The sequence below is a fragment of the Cimex lectularius genome, unplaced genomic scaffold (genome assembly GCF_000648675.2).
Source record: "Cimex lectularius strain Harlan isolate CLEC.00 unplaced genomic scaffold, Clec_2.1 scaffold129, whole genome shotgun sequence".
Taxonomy (NCBI): domain Eukaryota; kingdom Metazoa; phylum Arthropoda; class Insecta; order Hemiptera; family Cimicidae; genus Cimex; species Cimex lectularius.
The window spans coordinates 1,146,347-1,171,334 of NW_019392715.1; the positions used below are offsets into that span (position 1 = coordinate 1,146,347).

Consider the following 24,988-nt stretch of genomic DNA (forward strand, 5'->3'; position numbering starts at 1 on the left):
TTTATTAACGCGAAAGGAAGGGGTTGTTTAACCCCGACCGAGGAATATCGAGTGCTCTGTGGCAGAGAATTTGACTGATTATTATTTTTTCTGTCTGTATTGGGTGATGATGAATATATGTATTGTATAACTAATGTCTATTCTGCAGTTGACAACCTTAGTTACAAATAAGAGGCTAGAATTTTAGGACATCGACTTAGTTTTTATACAATAGCAGTCAGTGACAGGACTAGACGATCAAATGCTGCAGGTTGAAAAATACGCGTCAGAGACCAGGAAAAGAAGCACAAACACGCAAATGGCCGGCTATGACCTCAGATGTTTGTCGACTCCGAAACTTCCCACATTGTATATAACTTCTTACTTCATCACAGCAGATTGGATTATTTCAAGCCTTACGTAAGTTACATATTGAACACATATTTTTTCAGTTAGGATATTTTTTAGTGCGTCGCAGTTAGTTTGTGGTTTAGTGTTCATATTAATTGGTTGTCGTCCAAATTGGAACCATCAGTTATTCATTAAATCTTTCGGGCAAGGCGGCATTTTACGAAGTGGCCAATGTTCAATTCAAATTTTAATTACCAATTATTGTGCAGTTTATTATGATAAAAGCGACAAAGAAAATTGACAATTCGACGCAGTTGAAATATTGGCGATTCAGAAAACTGTTGCTTACTAAAAATATATGATAGAATCTAATAAAAACTCGCGCGTAGTCACCACCTGTTATGCTGTCTATCATAAAACTAAAAAAAACTCACCGAATCAATTTCTCGTCACGACTGTCTTCACCGATCGTTACGACCATTGTTATGATTGGAACTTCATCGCATTTAATACTTAATTTGTACAAAGCGCATTGTCCTCGATAGTTTGTGATAGTACAATAAAAACAGGATTGTTTATACAAAGTGAATAAAATTGGAATAAGTCCAAAGAACAAGTGGATCTCAAATAGACACAAAATGTCAGGAGGCGTTAAGCAATTTTCATTGGTCAATTTGAGCGTGTGGTCATTCCCTGTGGTCGGTTTAACAGTTTAAATTACATAAAATATAATTGGAATTTTGAAAGAAGTGTTTAGACACCTTTTTTCAAATAATGCAATTCGAGTTCAGTCCCAAGTTGTTACAGTCAATTTGTGGCTTTAATGAAAAAACTTGAATCCTTCGTACTTTGACAACTGGAATAAATTCCTTCATTACTTACTTCAAGGTCTACTTTATTTTATTTTTTGTATTGTTGAAAGGGTAAAAACAAACTGTCGAACAAGAAAAGTTGAGCTTCTAACTTTTAAATTGAAATTTTAACTGGCATAGAAGATGAGGAGGGATAATATGGGTTACGAAGAACCTATGTTTCCTAGAGAATTTTTCTTCAATTGGTCACACACACACGCGCACGCACACACGCGCGCACACACACACACACACACTCTCTCTTATTTTTCCTTCGCACTTAAAAAAGTATCTGTCCACCAGTGCACATATATTTAGGTAATTCCTCCCACCAACTGAATCCGCTACCGTGTGTTCTACTTGGGCAGCAGACTTAGGTGGAACACTCACAATACAAAGAAGACAAGAACCGAAGATAGTGACAACCCAGTCGCCCACTTGGACCCAAATCCACAATGAGTGCACACAATAAACTAACAATATACAAGACCCTAATTAGACCGATTTGGACCGAGTCTGTACGGTTCAGCCAAGCCATTCAACATCCAAAGAATCCAATAATCAAAAGTACTCCATCGCCTCCTCAATATTTCTTTCTATGTCACTAACCAAACCATCCACATTCACCTACACATCCCGTTCTTGACGGACAAGATCCAAACACGATTCCACAACATCCACACCAACCACGCTCTAGCCCTTCTTAGAAGCTCCACCCTAACAACCCTCCACACCGTATAAAACTTTAGTGGCCTCGTGACCTCCTAACACAACCCCAAACCTCAACCAACAATCCCAAATACTGAGAGTACCAGCAATGGCCGCTCCTCTCCTCCATCACCATCCCCGTGGTCTGACTAGGTCCTGCCAGAGCTTTTATTTATCGCAACCAACAAATTGGTAAATGTATAAATTTTTGTACAGAAAAAAATCCTTAATGAAAGTCATGAAATTTATTTATAAAACAATTGTTTAGCCAATTCATTTTAATATATTAAATATGTTGTGAAATTCTAGATTATTCCTGGAATACAATTTATTTTGTAAATTTTTTGAGCAAATGTCAACAAAACGTAGATAATACATTGGATAATAAAGTAAACGCATTTTTAATTATCATTCTTGACCGGACCGTCGAGATCAGGCTCTCTGATGCTAAATAAGCGGTAAATAATATGCTTAAAAAAGATGGCAGCGTCAGTGGGCAGGGTCGTCCAAGAGGCTTTTTCAGGTCAAGAGATAGGGGTATATATTCCGACTAAGAATAGGTCATACGCGGTTTACACACGGACACCTGCTCCTGGCCCAAAGGCCGCACATTTGCCCTTTGTACAGAAAAAGTTCGACGAGTTCCACAATAGAAGTTTCTCATTCCTTGACTCTATATAGCAAACGTGTAGGCATGCCTCCGGACATGAGAGTGGTTCTCGGATATAGTCACGTGTCCTCTATTCTGATTTTAGAGGAAAGTTTTTTTTAGTGTATATAGTTTGTTCATGTTATGTGAGTCTGTATTTTGTTTGAGTGCGTGTATTTATTAGTGCAAACAGTGAGGGGCTGATGAAATAAATCACCATCGCGCCTCAAGTAGTGTCTGAGCTTAGGGTTGATGAAGGGACATTTATTAAAGTACTCCATTGACTCTCACTTAGGTTAGTTTATTATTAATGTGTGTAGTTTAGTGGAGGAATGTCGAGTACTCCACCGATACCAGAGTGAGTGCAATGTACATTGATGTGAATGTATTTATTTGTGCGATTGTATTCTGTATGTTAGGGTATATAATATTTTGCATTCTGAAATGAACTTGCTGTCGAAAGCCCCTTGAGCCCAACTCCATTTTGGTATTTGGCTTAAGGGAGAGTCCTACCCAGGGGGTAGGTGAACTCCCCTGAGGTCGACCTTAGGTTCAGCACCTCAGGGAGGTAAAAAAAAATTATCATTCAAAAAGATTAATTTGCATTGTTCGTTGTTGTGTACGTCAATGAGTTGTTAATTTTTACTTAATCTGTATGAACGTTTTCTTTTTTTCAAAATTAAATTTCCAAGGTTGTTCTTGTCAAAGGACACTATTAATCAATAATATTTTCCAAAAGTAAAAACAATATTAAAGCACATAAAAATTATATTAATAAAAGTGTAAGATATATTTAACTATCCCATTTTTCCCTCAACAAATGCAATATAACAAATTTTCTAGTGCTGTAAATAATAGTTACAATAAGATCTTTGTTTATTAATTTAATCTAACTCGTTTGGCGTTTATAATAATAAACTTACGTTCTTCCATTCTGATAAGTACTGCGTTTGGATCTGATGTGTCCAAGGACGGTTGTGGCGATCCATGCTGGAAAAAAATCATTAAATCAAAATTAACCTCAATGTAAATTATATAACTTAGACAATTTGTTGTTAAACTAAATGTTTTAATTGCATTGATAATAACGTTACATTGTTAAGGAGCTTGTTATTATCAAAACACAATTTACCCAGGAACGCTTTGTTGGATCAGGAAGTTAGGAGTTTTGTATGTTCATGAACTGTTGTCAGCAGTTCAGTCTTTACTGGCCATAGGCATCTTTTAAACGATAAAAGTCAGTAACAGGATTAAGTTATACTATAAATCGATTAATAATAAACACACTCCATTCTAGCTAATAAGTTATTTTCACTCCCCGGAAGTTACACACTCAACCCAGTGTACTCGATTTTTCTCGGGGCGGGTTAATGTTGTACTCTTTTTTTTATGTAGTTCGTCCCAATGAAAGCTGTAATTTTAAACTTTTTAAAATTAAAAGTAAACAAATTACATCACTGTAAAATAAATTACGTGAATTATATATATCAACTTTTAATATTTTAAGCATATTTTATTTTATTTATTTTTCATTTGCAATCTTTGTCTTTAAAAGTAGACGTGATGAAACCGTTTCGATATAAATCTCTGAAATTGTCATTAATGATTTCAATTGCGTGACGTAAAACTACAAAAGGAGGAATAGATAGACAGATAAATACTTTTATTTACAAAAAAAAAAAATCTATTACCAAAAATAAATTTAGAAGTGTACACAACCATTTATTAAAATCGTCTCCCCGAGGTTGTCGTTGATAACATAAAAACATATGAAAATATGGTTAATAAAAAAAATATTAATCGAAATAATGAAAAAAAGGAGGAATGCATGGAGCTAGAAAAGACAAGATCGCCCTCTAATGCCCACCAGGTCATTTATAAATAATTTTCAGGATGAGGGCCAGTCTTCCGAAATGTATTTCCTTCCATTTATAAATGACAATGTTTCTGCTGACGACTTTGTCCCAGCGTGTGCCGCCAATAGTTTCAAATTATAGATTTGTGATAATTATACAAATTATTAATTGAATTGCTTCAAATTTTTGTATATAGAAATATTAAACCGTAATAAAATAATTATATTGCGCCTTGGGCGAGTGTATATAAAAGTATGTTTATTGTTCGATAAATTTGGTGTAGTAGAATTAATTGAAATGTTGACTGAAGAATGATCCCTTTTAATAGGAGGTTCACAAGAGTGGCGGTTTCACGTTTGACAAGTCTTATAAATTGTGTCCTGTTATTGAACAATATAAAAAAAGTATAAATTTATTTAACATACGCTTGCCTTATTTGTTAGTTCAGGGTCTGATAATAGGCGGTAGTCAGTCATTAAAAGAAAATATTTGCTTGGCCTTCTAATCGACATGGTTTGTCGTTTAAATTGATCGAATCGTTTTGGGATCTGAAAATCAAATTCATGTGATAAAGACTCGAGTTATTATTTTGAACAATTTCACTTCAGTTAAAAATAATGGTTTGAGAGATTTTTTCCCAACTTCAAGATTTCACTTATCATAAATTTTATAACGTTCAACACAAGGTCTTTTATTTATTTGTATTACGTCAATTTTAGGTATTACGTCAAGTTAGGTAGCTCTAATAGATTAAAGATAATTTATGTACGACGATTCGTATCCTTGTTCTCAAATTCTTTCTAAGTGTCGAGGGAACCACTCGAAGATACCAAGGAGGCATGATGACCTGTCTCCCAAATCTCGGGATACCATGTCCCAGTCAAAACTCACCACCGTTTACCGGATGGGAGATGTCTCCGGCCGAATATCGTTGACGCATTGGATCGGGTGGCGGACCTTAAAGCGCAAAAAAAATGAAGGAAGCCGTCACGGAGCTAAACCACATAAATTTCTCTGAAGCAGTGGGTGTAGTGTCGTGGCAAGAGGAGAGAGAACGTTCCTCTTCCTCTCCTAACAGCGCGGAGGTCCTCACTTTCCAGTCTACATTCATATGCACAGAGTGCGTAATATCTGAAAGCGACGGACCCTCAATGGATGACGGTACTCGAATAGTGCATGAGAGTGGGAGATAGATGACCTGCACCTAAGGTTGTCAAAACCGGCAAACAGAGGAAAGAAAAAACGACGATCGGTACGTGCCGGTGCCACAATCATGTATATATGGACTTTTCAAAACTAGTAAAAAATAAAAAAATAGTAAAACTGGCAACGTGTTTACCCAATTTATTAGTCTACATAATTTAATATTTTATAGCTACCGTACCCTCTAAAATTGGCCTAATAAAATAAAAAGAAAAAGAACAAAACAACGAAAAGAAATATTTTTGTCGTAATCTTTAAGGAATAAAATATTGTGGAATCCACTAAATATTTATTTATTCTAAATCATTGCACTAAAAGATGGAAAGGAGCCAACATTGGTCAACATGGATGTTTCTGATATAGAGTTTCTTCGAGACGTGTCTAGAAACCAGATCCGACATTTCTTTACACGTAAATGCTATATGTAAAACTACATGGATCGACAACTCAAGTAAGGAAAGATGGGACAGAAAAGTACCAAGGGACGGCTAATCGAGAATCGAGTATAACTTACTGGCTATAACCAGATTTTTTAATTACCCAATTAGCACGGGAATTTTAAAGTACCTGCACAGACTCCACAGAACTAAGTCTACTGTGGAGTCAATGACTGTCCAAAAACCGTTCCCCCTTTGTAAGGGCTTAGGAAAAAAATCCTCATAAGGTCGGATAGCCAAACAGCATGTAAAAAAAAATCATATGAAAATAGTCAGTGAATGCATCAAAAATCTCCAAAACCTGGGGAAACAGAAAACCTGATGATATCTTGGGTACCAAAACACAGTTGAAATTTGGAATAACGAAAAAGCACACACTGGCCATATATAGGTCTTGGGATAACAAAAACAAAAACAGATTAGCGAAGGATGATAGAACATCAATGTACAGTACTTCTTAGAAAAGGATCGAGTCGGATTGCACTGAACTAACTTGGCAAGTACAATAAGCTATAAAACTTTATGAATTAAAAACTTAATTATACAATAATAAATTACACTGAACCCCATACAACAAATGGGCTCTTAGACGCTTAAAGGCATTTTGAGTTATAAAATGGCAGGCTCACTGGCCAGAGGAGGATCTGCAAGACCGTATATAGGGGCTGAACCTAGTCTTGTGATAAAAAAAACAAAACATAATTCTCCCACACAGAATGGATCCAAAAAAGACAAAAGGAGAAATGGATAAACTCTACAGGCGCTAGACACAGTAAACATATGCTAGAACAATCCTCATCACGACAGCAAACTCTGCTACAGAGAGAGATCAGAGGAGTGGTAGGACTATTAACCGGTTATTGGCATCTGAGAAAACATCTACATGGGCATTTTGAGTAATCATATCTCCATTTGTAGATTAAGCAATGAGGAGGAAGAAACAGCCACCCATATCATCTTTGAATGTTAAGCAACAGTTCAATGGAGACATTACCTGGAGTACAAAGAAAACCCAGGAAAAGGAACTGCATCAATGAACTAGTACTTCTTCAAAGATGGATCGAGTTAATTGAGCTGAACTAAGGAACTAGCAAAGTGCAAAGCCAGAAGTCTGCATTGCTTGCGAATATAATCCCAATTCCTAGTACCATCATCATCATCAACATAATGTGAAGCAACCGCTTAGTTGAGACATAACCTGGAATAAAATGACCCTGTACTCCTTAAAATGATCAAATCGACACTGAACTACGGAACTAGGAAAGAACAATAAGCCAGAAGGCTGCAGTGCTTGATGAACATAAACCACCCTTACTCCCAGTCTCTTTTTTCATTTACATTTAATTCAAACATTAAGCTTTTTCATTTATTTAGTTTAATTAGATTAACAATGTAAATAATGCTAATACAAAGTTGCTAACAAGTATCAAAAACAAAGTTGCTTCAATAATGATGATTACAAATGCCTTTATCCTACTTCACTTAAATAAATAATTTAAAAATTATGCGATAATATTTTACAGTAGTTTCTTAGTCATAATTTTATGAGATTCATTCAACATTTTAACTATGAATGTTTTTCTTCTGATTATAAATACAAACAGATGATATCAACACCTCACTGAAACTAACACAAATCGTTTTTCTTTTCAAAAATAAACTTCAATATTTAAAAATCGTTAATTATTTGATTCATTTTTTTAAAATAGCATGAACTGATCAAATATTAAAATTTTAATCTTCTTGTGACCAACGCACAGTGATCACCGGCGTTTTATTATATATATACATTTTTTGGTTCGGGAGAACGATTTTTTTTAACTGAGTGTATTGAATATATAGTTAAATTTATTTATAATCTGCCTTTAGAGAGAATTGGGTGTAGAGTAGGGCGTGGGTGTCCCTGGAGGGGGTTGGGCGAGGGCGAGGGTTGAACCTGTATCGAGCGAAGAATCCACGTGGCCAGAGCCCGGGCAACTACCCCCCACCTGTGGCACAGCCAACCCCCTTCAAACCCTCTCCATGATTCCATCAAGTTCTATGCTCAACATATCGTTTACCAATATACTTTCGCCTTTTCCATTTCCAATAAGGCTCAGGTGTTGCCGGCTCACGCTATCGTGAAATCTGATTTTAATATAGACATATACTTAAAAAAAAGAAAAAAAAGTGAGAAGTGTAGGCTTTTCACCCTGCCCGGGGTTCCAATCACGATTTATAGCCGTTTGACTTTCATTTACTATAAAACCCGTGTTTCACGAACAAAATTAAGACCACGATCTGAATAACGGTTTTAATTACTGCTGCAAATAATTTACTACATCTATACTAATATAATAAAGAAAGTTTGTTTCTATGTAAGAGGTAATCTAGAAATCTACTGGTCCGATTTTGATTTTTTTTTCAGACTCGTTCCTTACCATCGTAGGAATTATTTATTTACGGTTTCCCAATTACAAATGTAGACAATAAACTTAAAATCATCAATTTAAAATGATAAATCATAAATTTATTAAGGTTATAACTGTACATAAATTTATAAATATTTATAACAAACAAAAAATAAAAATAAAACTTAAATAATTTAGAATGAATTGAAACAATTTGAATTATGTATTAAAACTATGTATCAATTATTAATTATAATTAAATTCAATTATTCAGAAATCGTGAGATGCGGTCTGGTTTGAAGGAGGTTACAGAAAAACATTTTCTTTATCGTGCCAACGTTTCGATCTTTATCGAGATCATCTTCAGGGCCTGAGATTTACAAACATTGTTTAAATTTAACAAATACATGTAGGATGTGGAAAAAAGTGAATTTATACAATGCAAAATATATTTTTTATATTCATTCAAAGTATTTCTACTCAGTCAAAGTGTTTGTTTTCTGTGTAATTGTGCCATTATTGCGTGTCGTGTTGAGAGACGCCTTATACAGAAATGTCTTTTCTATACCGACTCCCTTTCCCACCCCTTCAAAATCCAACGTATATAAACATGAAACAACAATATCTCAATGGCACTCTCAACTCGACACGCAAGAATGGCACAATTACACAGAAAACAAACACTTTGAGTGAGTAGAAATACTTTGAATGAATATAAAAAATATATTTCGCATTGTATAAATTCACTTTTTTCCACATTTGTTAAATTTAAATAATGTTTGTAAATACCAGGCCCTGAAGATGATCTCAATAAAGATCGAAACGTTGGCACGATAAAGAAAATGTTTTTCTTAAACCTACATCACACCAGACCGCATCTCACGATTTCTGAGTAATCTTCGACTAACGGTCACTAATCACCACACATTAAATTCAATATTAATTATGCTAATGATGCAATATTTAATTTTCCAATAATAAAAATTGCTTAAACTGACATTAAATATACCTATATGTTCGAACGAGTTTAAAAAATTTGTTGTTCTTGGTATAAAACTGAATTTGGCAAAATTAGTTCTATGGCAATCGACGGAGAAGGTTATTTGACTTCTGGAATGATAAGATGGAACATGAAAATTAATTCGGTATGTTAAGGAGTGTAGTAATTTATACAATAATATACACCAATTACAACCAAATAAATTCTTTGTGTACAGAACAGTCGTCAATTTCACCTCCGTCATTAATGATGAGGATGGTGTATCTCTGTACTGTCCGATTGTTCTGTATTTTTTTTTTTTTTTTTGAACCGCTCCTATGCTGAGTGTTATGGGTGAATTGAAAGGAAGCCCAAAGGGGTGAATAGCAATCTACTGTTGGTCTTACAGTGGAAGTAAAATTTTAAGCGTATCTGGATCATGGAAATGTTTAGTATGACTAGGAATGACATAGGCATAGTTTTATATTATTATTGCTCGTACGTGTGACGTTTGTATTTGGAGGATCGAGATAACAACGCGATTCAAAGCAAAAAAATTTTTTTCTTTTTTCGTATTTTCCGTTTTATTTTTACTATAAAAGGAAAACCACACAGAGAATTATCGACCAGCGATGATTAATAAATTGAAGATTGGGATCAGGTATATGGTCAAAAATTAAGTACTAGTATCTTTTTTGCCAAGTTTTCGACTTTTTATTAATCCTTCCTAAGGGTTGGATGCTTAGTTAAAAAAATAAATAAATAAAAAACCTTCTAAATCAAACATAGAAACTAAAAACAATAATATCTCACTGATACTCTCAACACGACACACAACACATCTACACAGAAAACACACTTTGAGTGAGTACAAATACTTTGATTAAACGGAAAATGTTTATATCGTGTACATCTTACATGTAAACCTAAAATTTCTATATTGTGTATATCATTTTATAAATGTATAGTCATATATTATATGTATTTGTATAATTTAAACAATATTTATAAATCCGAGACCCGGAAGATGATCTCAATAAAGATCGAAACGTTGGCACGTTAAAGAAAATGTTTTTCTAAACCTACGTCACACCAAACCGCATCTCTCGATATGTAAATTAAAGTAAATAAAATAAAATAAAAACCTGAACGTTCCGCTTTAACTTTGATTTTTATTTATGTTTTTTAACTACGTATCCAGCCCTGAGGAAGGCTGAATAAAAAGCCGAAAGCTTGGCAAAAAAGATACTAGTACTTAATTTTGGACCACATACCTGATCCCAATCATCAATCTGTTATAAAAGGAAAAGAAAATACCCACGGTCACCCCGCAAATAAAATAAAATCCACAATTATGGGAAAAAATTATGAACAAGTAGGACCGGAGAAACAAAAAAAGTTTACAACATTTAAATGATAACGAAATTCATATAAATGAAGACTGAACGTTTATTTAGATCTAAGGACAAAGCCTATATCATGTTTATTTACAAATGGATTACGTTGTACTCAACATAAAACATCTCATAAAGAATTTTTTTTTGAACGGTGTGAGCAAAGCAGTAGTCAGTTCGATAAATTGGGGACTTGGACTTTGTATACAGGCATAAGAGAACGAAGAACTCTTGTTTAAACCGTAGGGCTTAGGGTTTTTCTTACGATTTTTACCCTTAAATTAACATACTTTGTTTTGTCTTGTTGAAACTCTCTTTTTAAAAATTAAGTACTGAAGCAGGGGGTTGCAGTATAAACTGGCACTCCTATGTAAATATGTGTAAACTGTTGTAAATATTTTGAATAAAGGAAGAACGGCTTTATAGGGAATATTAGTGAACAAAATAAAGACTTGTCACGTTTGCATCCCATGAGCGTAGGTAAACTAATCTTCGACAAACACCCTAAATTACGAAATAACATTGTTAGCATTGATAAAGCTGGACCAAATTGCATTAGAGTAGTGGTGAATATGCTTCAAGCCGCTAATCTATTAGTAACATCCGGCATTTGAAAAGAAAACAATATCAAGCCTAAGTTCCTCCTGATCAAGGGGATTAGGGGGGCGGAATTAAATTTGTTAAATTACAAGATAAGGAATTCCGAGAGGAGAGTGTTGAGGTCGTGGTAGTTAAAAGATTCAACCGGAAAGCAGTCAAATCAAAATCAACACACGATGTAGGCAACCTAATCCCCCCCCCCCTAGGACAGTCTTAATTTCGATAATTGGTCAAATATTACCAGATAATTATAAATGTATATGTACATTATGTATGATGCAAGATTGATACATTTGTAAAAAACGTAATTTATTTTAAGAGATTGAGATACGGACTCTTCAAAGAGTACTTCGGTGCACTAAGATTGTCTCGAAAAACACAAAAGAGACTGACAAAACCACAGACAATTTTGAAATGTATACGTTTCCAAGGTTCTCACTCGGTTTGTGAAAACTCCGGCCCGGAGTTTAAAAAACAATAAATCAATTAAGGTACTTATGGCCCAAGACAATATTTCAAATGATGCTAAAATACGAGTAAATCAAAAATCTTACGCTAAGGTAGGTAGTAAATAATCTGGAAATAAAGAAGATACAGAAATAATCCACCAGCTCACCTCAACAAATCGGAATAAAAATAGCCAATAAGGAAAAAAAACGGACACAAAATGCGTCCTTGTATGTGATTTTAATTGTCATCACATGCCCATAGACAGTAAATAGTAGAACTGATAAAAAGGGACGGAATTTCTTAGAGGTAGCATAATTGCCAACTTTCCTTTTTAAATACGGGAGGACCAACTTTGGTTCAATACTTCCTTCATTCAAACAAATCCGCGGTTGATATCACATTTTGTTCTTCAGAGATGGCCTGTAGTTCCCAACAGTCAGCAGGCTGCGATCCTCTAGGATCAAAACACTTGCCTATATATTTAAAGATGAATGATATTAATCTTGTAAAATATAGATCCCTCCAATAAAAATGGGGTGTGTTATCTGGAAACAGCTCATATTATCAGGATAACCGTCTGCCGAACCTACATACGACAAATTGATTACTTAACTGAACTCTGCTGTTCAATATTCGATTCAGTAGAAAGCTGTCAGTAGGAAATATAATTGTGTTCGGTGAAATAAGACTGTCTCTAGTAAACAGAAAAACATCATTAACTATACAATTCCTTCTAGTTTATCAGATGCCATCACCTTAATAAGCTCATACTATTGGAAAAAAAAACGAGCATCACACCCAAATGTATTGAGAAGAGACAGAAACCACGTCTTGGGCCAACCATATTTCGTCCTATGATATGCCCGATGAAACAAATCATCCACTCTCAAATGCCTTTTGGAACGTTTAAACTTAATTCTAGATGTGGATCAGGGATGTGGTGTCTTATTGTTATATATTTCCAGCAAAAGATAACGGAAGCCAGTACGCATCGATGTTCAATGGGATTTAGCCCAAACCAATCAAGAAATCTCCATCAAAAATCTCTGAAACATACAATAAACCTCCTTTAAACTCTCAAGTTTGATTACTCAAACCACGCTGACCGTAAACAATTTGTGCGCAATCAATATGATTTCTACACAAGGACTGGAACAAAACACTTATGACAAATAAGTCAATAAAATCACCAGTTCCTCGAAGTCTTTGAGATCACAGCATCAATATGGTCAGAAATGTTAAATTATCCCGAGATCTAATATCTTAAAGACTTCCCTCAGTAGAAAATAAATAAACAAATATATTAAGGAAGGTGATCTGAATCGACCTTCTATTTAGAGCTAATTTGTTGAGTGTCAGGGATGCGGTCAGAAAGAAGTATTCTATCTTCACGCCAGGCTTTCGACCTTTATACTATTACATTGGTTACCTTCCTATATTTATAAAAACAAATTTAGTTACGCTTTTTAATTTTAATTTAAATAACTTTATTAAAGGTTTTAACTATTATCGACTATTGGTTTTGTTTTGTTAGAGGTTTAGAATGTTTTATTGTAAGCGAATTTTTTTATGACAATTTAACTTAGCCTTGCTGATTAAGGTCGAAAGTTTGGCGAGAAGTTTCAATACTCACTTCTTTGTGACCGCATCCCTGATCTCAACAAATTCGTGAAATGCATTAAGATCATGCTGAATGGAAGGACAATCCGATTCAAGGGGCGTACAGCATTAAACAGCTTTAAATGATCAGCCAAATAGAGATGCAATTCTGATACGCTGGTGACATCACTAAAAGATATATATANATATATATGAAGAATAAACATGGACCTGAGTGAGATCCCTGGGGAACGCAATAGTCAACCTAAGATAGGAAACTATTAAATCTAACTGAAAATGGCCTATTAGACAGAAAATAATCCAACCAAGTAAGGGATCACGCCCACCTAGAGCTTCTTAACCATGATGTTTCCAACATACATTAACCAAGGTTGAAATGAAAAAGCCAGGGTCACGAGCGGATTTCGAACCCACGACTGCCACGACGCCATCGCGACCTCGATCCATAATACTATATGTATAATATATAAGAAGAAGTCTATTTATTTACATTATATACATACACAGAAATTTTACAGTTTGGTTATTTATTTAATTTATATAGACAGAAAGTCCACTGTACCTACGAATAAACAAATACATAATAATTGTATATACTTGTAATAGGTAAATAAACGTATATTTAGTTAATATTGAAATAGAATTGACAACCCAAAAGGATGTATGGTATAATGTATGAAAACATACGAATGCTTTCTTCATTCCCTGGTAGAACATATTTTTTAAGCCATTTCATTCTTAGCTCAGCAAATGTACACTGTGCAATAAAATATAGATCTTTTCTATCATTGACCAAACAAATATATTTACGATGTCAGAAGCATGAGGAAATTTCTTATGAAACCGTTGCTGATTTTTTAAATCCACGTGCAATGAAACGGTACAAGTCAACATTTTCCGTTTGCTAGCAAGCGAATAAGAAATGGACAGCTAGATTATTCCGAGGGTGGTTTTTGGATTGTCTTGTGCCGGATGTCGAAGATTACTGAAAAGAGGAAAAAATAAGTTTTATAGCGTTATTAGTTGAAATATAAGTAACCACCAGGAAAGCTAGAGTTATGACAACAAATTTGACTTCTGGCAATCTAAGCCAAGAGCTTGAATTAGCCAAAGAAGTGTAAAAGTACTTCGCAAATAAGGATCCATCGATAGAACGCTCTATACAGTTAAAAAGGAATTAATAAGACTGTCTAGGTCTTATAATATATTTATATATTCAACTTAAATAATACAGCGCGTTATGTATTTATCACGTTATACGGGAATGTATCCGTATTATAAATAATAATATAAATATTATTAATATATGTCATGATAAGACTATTTTTTAAGAAGAAAATCTTTTCAGGAAGAATAATTTGTTTTAAAGATTTGTTAACCAGAAAAATGAGATTTAATTGTATGACTTTTTATTGCAATCGTAACTTTGTTTTATATTCAGAACTTACAGTAAATCAACACAAGGTTCAATAATTGTTTGATTATTTAAAAGCATCGTGAGATATGTCATCATTAATTAGTCGTGTAACTAGTTGTGTACAGATTGTTGTAATGTTGTATTAACTGTATAAAACGATTAGAATGAATATAAAAGTCACTGGTGAAAAAAAAGAGTTTGCTAAATCATTGTTAATGGAGTAGAATGGCGATCTCGCGTCCATCGTCTCTTTAGCCGTCGAGGAAGGTTCCAGGGAATTTATCAGGATGGGAATTTTTGGGTGTGCCGATTTACGGTGGTTGGGGAGGATGTGAAATCTGCGGTAACGGGAATGGATTTCATCTTGAATGAAAGGAAATACTTATTATTACTTGTGTGTAGTTACGTTCGATACATGAAATGGATCATCAAGTATTTTTCGTAGGATTAACACTCTATTAATTGTTAATTTCGTAGGATTAACAGTCCTTAACGTCCAGTTTGCATGCGGTGAATATTTAAATGGCTGAATCCCACAATTCGTAAGCCCATATGGTACTGTAAAGTAGCCTTTTATTTTTGAGAGGTAAATCAGAACTTTTATCAAGAAGTCGTGCATGAGCCCTGTATCGTGTCATAACTTCTTGACGTTTCGGTCGTGTGTGAAAGTCAAGTGTTAGTCGATGTATGATAGTACGAGGTTCCGTACTTTGTCCGCAGTTGGAAGGGAGGGAAATATAAATAAAATTAGGAAAAAAAACCAACTGTTTATCCGAAAATCAGCTCCAATCCTTTTAAAAGAAAATAACATATAAAGTTTGCAATCGGAAATTTTCCGTACAATAAAAGTTGCAACATATTTTATGATTTCGTCCTACTGAAAGAAATTCTAGTTTTTTCAAAATTAAGTTGACAATGATATTTCTGAAAGGGTCAGCGGGTGAGAAGAACAAGTTAGTTTCTTGTGGAACACTGTGTTGAGGTCCGCAAGATGATGTCATTGTTTACACGATTATAGACCAACCAACCACTGGGGAAATGACGAAACAAGACTGACAGACAAAACCAGCGAACTACTTTCTTTTATTATGATAAATGTCAAACAAAATAAGTCTTAACCTTAGTTAGGTGAAAAGCTTTGAACTTAAAAGATCACTTCTCCCGTTGAGAACGCCACTATCTGCTGGTGGATACTAGGGATCTAGACACATGAACCTTCGGGGCCAGGAGTATCCGGTCCTGGATCTAATTACTTAGAACTATGGGGAACTACACCAGTAACTTCCAAGCTAAAGTCCTTGCAATTGAGAGATGTAATCAAGCAGCTATTAAACCGCTAAGTTCAGGCATCATTACCTCAAAGATCGTACTAAATTGCAAGAGTATAGGTACAACCTATACTGCCGATAGGTCTGAGCCCTTAACCTATAGCCCTTCTGTTGCATACAATATTTACACTATCAATGAATACTTTAGATAAAAAGACAAACTGTAAATGAGGAAACAGTGGAATTTACTCATTCGACATAAACAATCCAAGAACCTTCCAGCAAATTTTGGAAAGAAAGAAACGAAGAAAAAAAAACTTCGCATCTTAACAAGATTCTCGACAGGACACTGCAGACTGGATGGGCATCTGAAGAAGATTGGTTACAACCCAACACGGCAGGTGCAGATTCTGGAAAGAAGCAGAGAAAACACAACACCTACTAACAAACCGTGGAGCCAATTTGCCCCCAGGAGAAAGTTTTGGGATGTACAACGTATCTGTAGAAAAAATTCAACCACTGAAACCGGGCCTAATCAAGTACCTTGATGAACTAGGGCTCACCAGTGTGCTATATCTACAGAACGGTAGAATACAATAGGTCGTAGTAAATTTAAAAAACTCGAATATTACATGTACATCTAATGGAACACTTATATACAGGGTGTTCGGCTACAAGTGTTACAAACTTTGCCATTATATTCTGCATTCAAAATTGAAACAAGAAGTCCTAATTAACTATGGTCCGAATCTCAATAGTTTCCGAGTTATTCCCCTTTTTCTGATTTTTTAAGCTTTCACGACCTTGCTTCAAATAAACAGTGAAAACTCCTAAACTAAAAGATTTGGTACAAATCCGTTGATACCATAGAAAACTACGTTAAACTTATAATAAGGTGTGATAAATAGTAAACTTGTAAACGTTGGTTAAATAAGTGTTTTAGAAACCAGAACTTACTTACTATGATGATTCTAAACTATTTCCAAACCTAGCAACCAGAAAATTTCCGAAAACGTACTCCACTTTATAATAACCTTCTTAGTAGTGTAATTGCTTTTTTAATAACTTTTTTCAAAGAAGAAGAAATTGACGAAGGAAAGGATTAAACCGTGGTTGAAGGATTGGTACGGTGGAAAGACTAATAATAATAAAATAATAAAAAGCTTAAGGAAATATTGAATAAATTTATCGACCTTTTTTTAATTTGGGTTCGAAACCGAAATAGAGCAAGTGTTTACTTATTTACCCACGACTGCAACTTTGATTATTTACCGGAATAAAAGAGTTTTAAGATTCCAAACGTTTTTAGTTATCTATGTGATATCTTGTTAACACTATGTTCTAATTTTAAAGCAACGGATCCTGTCCGCTGTTGAAAAACTTAAAATTGAATTAAACTTTTGAGTTACAATGGCTAATATAAGAAAACGGGCTCGTTTGTGGATTGCGGAGGGTGGAGAGCATTTCCAATCAAAATTTAAAAAAGTTTAATAAATTCATTCAAAATTTCCTTAGGTTTTTATTTTTTATTATTATTAATCTTTCCTTACCAATCCATCAACCACAGTTTTTTCCTTTCCTTCAGCAATTTCTATATCTTTGAAAAAAGTAATTAAAAAAGCAATCACACCATTAAAAGGACATTAAATGGAATACGTTTTCTGAAATTTACTGGTTTCTAGGTTTGGAAATAGAGTTTAGAATCACCATAATAAGTTTTACAACATTGAAAAAAATTGTTTTCAAGTTCTGGCAACCAAAACTCTTATTTCACCAAGGTTTACAAAATTAGTATTGATCTCATCTTATTGCAAATTTAACATTGCTTTCAACGGTCTCAACGGATTTGTCCAATACCTTTCAGTTTTGAAGTTATCGTTGTTTATTTGAAGCAAGGTCGTGAAATCTTAAAACATCAAAAAAATGGAATATATCCGTAACCGTTGAGATTCGGATCGTAGTTAATTAGAATTTTGGTTCCATTTTGAACGTAGAATCTACTGGGAAAGTTTGTAACACGAGTAGCCGAACACCCTGTATAGATATACTTACATCTATGGACTATTACATAAATTATTTTTTACATCACATTATGATTATTCAATATAATTTCTTAATCCCCATTTAATGAGTGCCGAAGTAATAAAGCTCATGCTGATGTTCTGTCTTTGAGCAATAAGATTTGGGCTGATTTCTAATTAAAGAAAATATTTTCTTCCAATTTTAATTTTTAACGAGGGATTTATGCGATTTTTTCCACAAGTGCGTATTATGTCGGTCGGTAGGGGCGGTGAATTTGTCGTAATCAAAACCTTCGTATTGGGTTGTCCGGAAAATAATGCAGGATTTTGGTATTAAACAAAAAAAAAGAAACTAGTTACTTTAAAGCAATGTTCTTTAATCAAAATAATTTCNGTAATCCTGTAAACGTAAACAGAATATTTTATATAGATTTTTTTTAATGAAAACTTAAAATCCTGCATTATTTTCCGGACAACCCAATAAATTGGAACGCTTTATGACATTATGACGCCTGACGGCCGCCTGTCGTATAAAAACATCGAGAGGAATTATAATTATAATCACAACGGGGTCTGATTTGGTTTTGGATTTATATAAGCTCAAATCTGCACATGTATGTACATAACATGTACAGAGTTGAGCCTAGCACTTATCGCAGTCCACCAGCAATTCCAGCTTTTGTAATATACAATAAATTGCCGACAGGTGCACTCTTGAATCAGGTGGGACACATCGACCAACCTTTTTCAGCAGGAACCGGGTCTGAAAGGATATGTAGGATCTTAAGGATGTCAAATACAAAAATATATTCTTTGCCAAATAATAGTCATAGTCCAAAATTTAAATTTCAAGTTCAAAATTATAGACGCACATTGCACATCAGGATATTTTTTTCTAAATAAAGGTACATTTCTGGAATTTCAATCCATATGGCATCCATACTGTGTCAAATTTATGATTGAGTTTCTTTAGGGATAAATTATAAATTAATTTCCCTAATCGATAAACAGAGTAATATTTTGAAAATAAAAAAGGTGCGAAGAGTCTTATTGTGAAAGATCCGAAATATAGCATAATCGGAGGTCTCAGGGTTGTCAAGTTACTGTCGATATTAGATCCTTCCGGTTACGTCGATCAGAAATTAGTCGGGGTAAGTCAATCACGCCATATCAAAGGAATTCGCCTTCTAAGCCGAAACATTAAGCCTGCTCTCAATTCAACAGAATATTTTTAAAAAGATCAACCACACTTAAATAGAGTAATAATGATTATGTATATATTAATAATACAATCAAAACCATTTAAAAATTACGTTTAATAATTAATAAGCAAGTTTTTTAAAATACTTTATGACAGGGTGGCTGAGCAGCTCCGGGAACGGACAAGGAGGAAGCCCCACGACCTAATGCACACCCATTTACACCAAACATGAACGTACCTGTACCTTGTACTTAATTGTTATCGGCCATATCATCTGAAGAGAGTGTATACCAATGCCAAGTTCATATCCCTCCAAATCTGGGGTCGTCATGATTGCCAGATGGGTGCCCCCCACACCAAGAAACTCAATCCACCCCCATACCCAACTGGCAAGAGTAATCTAGATTTTGAGCATATAATTATATCGTAGGAAGATTGTCCAAGTATCTACGACAAATGACTGTCAAGGCACAGTTGTCTTCTAGCCTTGTCATATTTTTAATACACACTCTTTTAATACATGCTTAACTGTGACCAGTAGAGTACAGGTTTTATAAAGAGGAGGTGATCTAGCCATTCGATATCCATTGAGGATGGAGACAGAGCATTGTGGTTTCAACCAGATTTTTGGATCACCCAAATAATGACTGTACACGTAAATTTCAACACTTACTTGCACCGGTTCCGTAGAACTTAGCCCTTCAGACCATTGTGTCCCTACTGTAGTCGATGACAGCATCCAACACACAGTATACAAGTGTAACCTCTATCAGAATGCGAGGGAATCTTTAATAATTTAAAGCTCCTCTTCCGCCACACTTGACCACCGACCCTCAATGAACTGATTAAAGAAAAGGGCACCTTTGAGGCCCTCAAGCCTGTTAGCCGACCTATATTCGATAAAGTACCTGACTAGTTTATAAGTTTCTAGTGATAATTAAGTGAGTGATTTTAACGCAACCCTGAACATTTATATCCGGATTGATTTCTCTTTATAACCAATTTTAAAAGTTATTTATTAAAATATTTTATATATAGCATTGATTCGTCAAATTAATAATTGTACCAGCCGAATTAATCATTCCCCTTTCAATTTAATAATCGTTCCATTCAATTTAATAATCCTTTTTCCCAAATCAATAATTGTTCCAATCAAATTAATAACTGTTCTTTTCAAATTAATAATCTGCAAAATATATATTCCATCGTTCGGGAACTGAAGAGACCAAAGTTCGGAAGAACTGAAAATGAGTTTGTCATTGGTGTTTGGGTTAATTTTATGGTCTTCGGCCTTGCTAAAAGAAATGGAGTATTGAAACTTGTAAAATCCCTTCCTTTGCTGTTTGTTTCATTCTTTGTCACGTTGTCACCAGTTTCTAATCAGATACGTACGTGTTCGTTAACATGAGTGACGCGGCCAGCGGTTGGAGAACTGCTTCAGACAACGCAGAGCCTCCCCGAGAGCATGCATGTTTCTCACTGAGGTCGCAATGTCTATAGACAATGAGGTCTTTAACGTGCGCACCTGGCACATAAGCCTTATCACTCGTTTAGTTTCTCAAGGTAGGAGCGACTCACCTCCGCTCACGGTAGATAGTGTGAACACCGTGAGGTTCGGTATGGAATCCACTACATCCACAGACCAATCAAACAGACATGCCGACTTCTCCCGTCCGAAAGAGTGGGTCAACATTGTGAACTTAACTGTGGGTCACGCGTAACGGGATACACAAAGGGGCTAAAATGCATAGCCTGACTCCCAACGCGATCGCTATATAGATACGACAACTGTATCACCCAGTGTTGGGGCTCCGCTAGCGTTGAAACTTCCGGATCCACTCCGGCCGCGGTTTCGTTTAAAGAGGAATTTCTAACCATGCCCTAGAGGAGACTGCCTTCGGAAAAGGAAGCCCATAAGGTCACTACCGAACAACAGGCTTTTCTCTAAGTACTTGCCAGGAGCGTCACCACTAAGCCACTACGAGTCCCTTCCCATACAGCTGGACTTGGACTTGGAACGATTTTTCACCGCCCCTTAGTTCAGATGCACCCTCCCCCGTCTATGCTGACAGGATCTGGTACCTTAGCCCCCGTGTGCTTCTGATGCACCGCGGCCAGCTCGCAAGCCAACAACTTCCTCAACGCATTTCGAGGGCTGAAGGTAGGCTCAGTCTTTCCAACCTCGCATGCCTTTCGCTTCCTTCGTCCTATCTTCCAAATGTAAGCGGAGAGTGATTAAGGAGATCATGCGCGCCGGGAAACACGAATACAGCTTGTGCTTTAGAGAATGTGTCCAAGTTCTCAAGGCTACTCCATTTTTGTGCTTGGAAATCCCCCTTGCAACCAAGGGTTGGGAAGGGTCTGTTGGAGTCTCCTTGGAGCACCCACTGCACAGTCCCGGGAATTGGATTAACAGAAAAGGACATGCCGAGGCCTAAGCTCATCTTTGCAGGATACACCCAAGCCTCTAACACGATCTACTGTTCATTGTTAACGTGGTCCTTAATCATTAATGTACGGATCCCTTGATGGATGCCGCGAGAACAGCTGAGGCAAGAGGAAGGTATGACCTCGTTTCCGAAAATAAAAAGTCAATAGTCATAAGGTAGTAGAGGAGAGACACAACATTAATGCATTAATGCGGTTATGAAAGTAAATTTAAAACTACAAACTGGATACAGTATCTATAGGAAGTTCAGGAAAAATGACTAATTCAAAACAAGGACCGATCTCAACGTCCAATTCTAACAACCGAAGCTATTGATGCTATAGAAGAGATAATTGAAACCAATGGCTACACTGTGACACAAATCAAGGAAGCACTTTCGTATCGTAGAATAAACATGGGTACAGCATATTCGGAGTCTTTCTATCCTATGAATACATTGAAGAGAGAGCAATCTACATTAGTTTTCACTATGATTTGAGTGTTGGGCACCTGAGAAAAGATCCAAACTGATTTTCATCGATGGCTCGGGTTTCAACTCCATCTAAGTCGGAGCCAAGCAAGATCGCGTGTGGGAACAAGGGCTGTCATCTCCGGGCCAACCGTTCGTGGGCGAAATGCTACTCTTACATTAGCGATGAACAATCAACAAATAGTTCAAGTTGATGTACTTACAAACAGAAATGCGACAGCGATTTGTTCTGCCGTTTGTTGGAGAGACTTTGCGAAAAATTGAAAAGAACAGTTTTAATTTGATTAGGACGATTATTAATTCGATTGAAACAAATATCAATTTGATAAAAATGATTATTAAATTGAATGGAACGATTATTAAATTTAAAGGGATAATTCGGCTAGTGCAATTATTAATTAGACGAGTCAATGCTGTAGGTGTATTGAAAAAGTATTCAAAAGGATTACCAGCAAAAGACAGAGAGCCCTATTAGATTAGGTAAATTTATAATAAGAAAAATATTTGCCTACATTCCTTCAGCCCCTCCTTTTAGGGCAAGGCCGAACGAAGCTGTTAATATCGTAAGATCCCCTAAATTTGCATATCATAGGAACTAATTTAATTACCGAGGCCCGCCTGTAGATGCGCGAAGAAGTGGTTGGTAAAAAAAGAAAGAATATGAGTGAGCCCGTTCTCAGACGAGTCAAGTTCTTCCTGTTTTCTTGACAAGGTCCAAAGCGCAACATTCCGCTTTATTTCCCTTAGTTTGTTGTTATCTTGGTCCACGCTCTCTGCCATTGCTTCCACGTCTTTTTTTTACTTTATTTGAACAGTTATATCAGTGTGTGGGTTGAAGTAGGGTCGCCTTCATCGGTAGCCACGTCAGAGACAAATGCCTGCACTTTCTTTCCCCAAAATCCCGCAGTGTCCCCGAACCCAGATAAAAAAGGCATTCACATCTATGCATTCTAAAGCACTGAGGGAAATGAGAATATCTTGAACTATGGATTGTTTCTAGAAGGGGTCCTTGATCCATTCCTAACCATCTACCAGTAGATCAGTCAGTTGGACAAAATATACATTTAAATAAACAAGAAAGTCGATTGTAAAACGAAAGAATAATAAAGGTAAGGAAAAGGGCAAGGGGTTTTTCTTTCTCTTCCATTCTTTTAATTTAGTGAACAACGAAACTGCAACTTTTTCCTTATTTAATTTAGTCTGGTTGTTATTTAGTTAGTAAATTAATTTTCCCATGAATGTTTAAATTTATGATTAAATATTGGAATTTAGAAATGAAAAATCAGGTCCTGAGATCAAAGGAAACTGAACTGAATGTCAAGGTAAGACAAAGATTAAGTTCTCCGGGCAAACAACATTAATTATAAGCAAAAACACGTTTTTATTCGTCGAACCAGCCTTTTTTTTACGTTCTGGAACCAGCCCATGGTATATGCCAACCTAGTTTGTTCAATACGAAAAATTTCTGCCATGGTGACTTAGACATTTTCGGCATTAAATAGTTTAGTTATAATTATCGTCTTTTAACATAAATCTAAAAAAAAGCAATATTAATTTGATAGCTAACCATAAATTGTGATTGTTGACAAAACCTAATTTAATCCGTATTAGTTTATGTCGTGTATATATACTGACTGATACATAGTTATGACAATATCCAACGAAACTATTTTGAAACAACTATAATAAAAAATAATAAAAAAAGTTTAAATAATGTCCATTCGATTAATCTGATCAATAACCATTAATCAGAATATTCAACTGACAGTAGAACGTCTTAGGTTTGCGTTTCTTTTATGTTTCTCGCATATTAAACCAACTAATTTCTAAACCTACCTCATCGTCCCTACATTTTATACAATCATATTCCTCCAGAGCACTAGATATTCTTCGGAATAATTGGGAAATTGACTCTCCATTCAAGCTAATAAATTACACGCACACATCACAATTTATTTACACTACCCGGGAGTACACGATAACCCTCCCTCCATTCACGCTAATAAATTACTTTCACACATTCATTAACACTACCTCAGAGTACTAGATATCCTCTTACTCGATTTTTATTTATTATCTATTTTCCCGAAAACACTTACTGACAGTCGTTTTGCTTTCGCCTCGTTAAATTTTTCTCATTCGCAGCTATATTTTCGATTCTGCGAGCTCTTAAAATGTGGATTCCTAAACAAAAATTTAAACTAACATATACATAATTCGTATTTACCGAACGGTAAGAATACATTTTTGGGAAAACATCATTGTGTACACATCACCCACCTCGGCGGAATAGTTCTGTTAAAATAATCTTCGTTACGAGCATTTAAACCGGTACGCAAACAAAAATAACGTTTAACGATTTCTTAAAGTTTGCCTGCTAAGTTAAAATCTTAACAGTTCGACGACGTGACATTAATCACACATAAGAGTTTTCTATCGAACAAGTTAACACGTTTTTTTTCTGGCTACAAATAATTGATAGTGTTATGGTTTTTTTAAGATATTATAATGTGTTTTAACCCGAGTTATCTGTATCGCATGAGTCACCTTGATTGTAGAAGAAAGAAGAAAGAATTTTTTTGAAATGTGTGTGAAATGTATATATATATTGAAATGTATATATATATATATATATGTATATATATATATATATATGTATATATGTATATATTTATTTACCCACGACTGCAACTTTG

General features: G+C 35.2%; 1 protein-coding gene across 9 annotated transcripts in view; it reads right to left on the reverse strand.

The window, feature by feature from the left end:
- Nucleotides 1-24,988, reverse strand: part of LOC106665671 (high affinity cAMP-specific 3',5'-cyclic phosphodiesterase 7A-like) — a 78,674-nt gene that overhangs the window by 19,174 nt on the left and 34,512 nt on the right. For all 9 annotated transcript variants that reach the window (XR_001340327.2, XR_002910203.1, XM_014392277.2 and 6 more), the window contains one exon: nucleotides 3,462-3,528. Coding sequence is in view for 7 of the 9 variants with exons in the window: in XM_014392277.2 (XP_014247763.1) it covers nucleotides 3,462-3,528 (67 nt within the window). In the remaining 2 variants the exon portion in view is untranslated. The remainder of the gene's footprint in view (nucleotides 1-3,461; nucleotides 3,529-24,988) is intronic.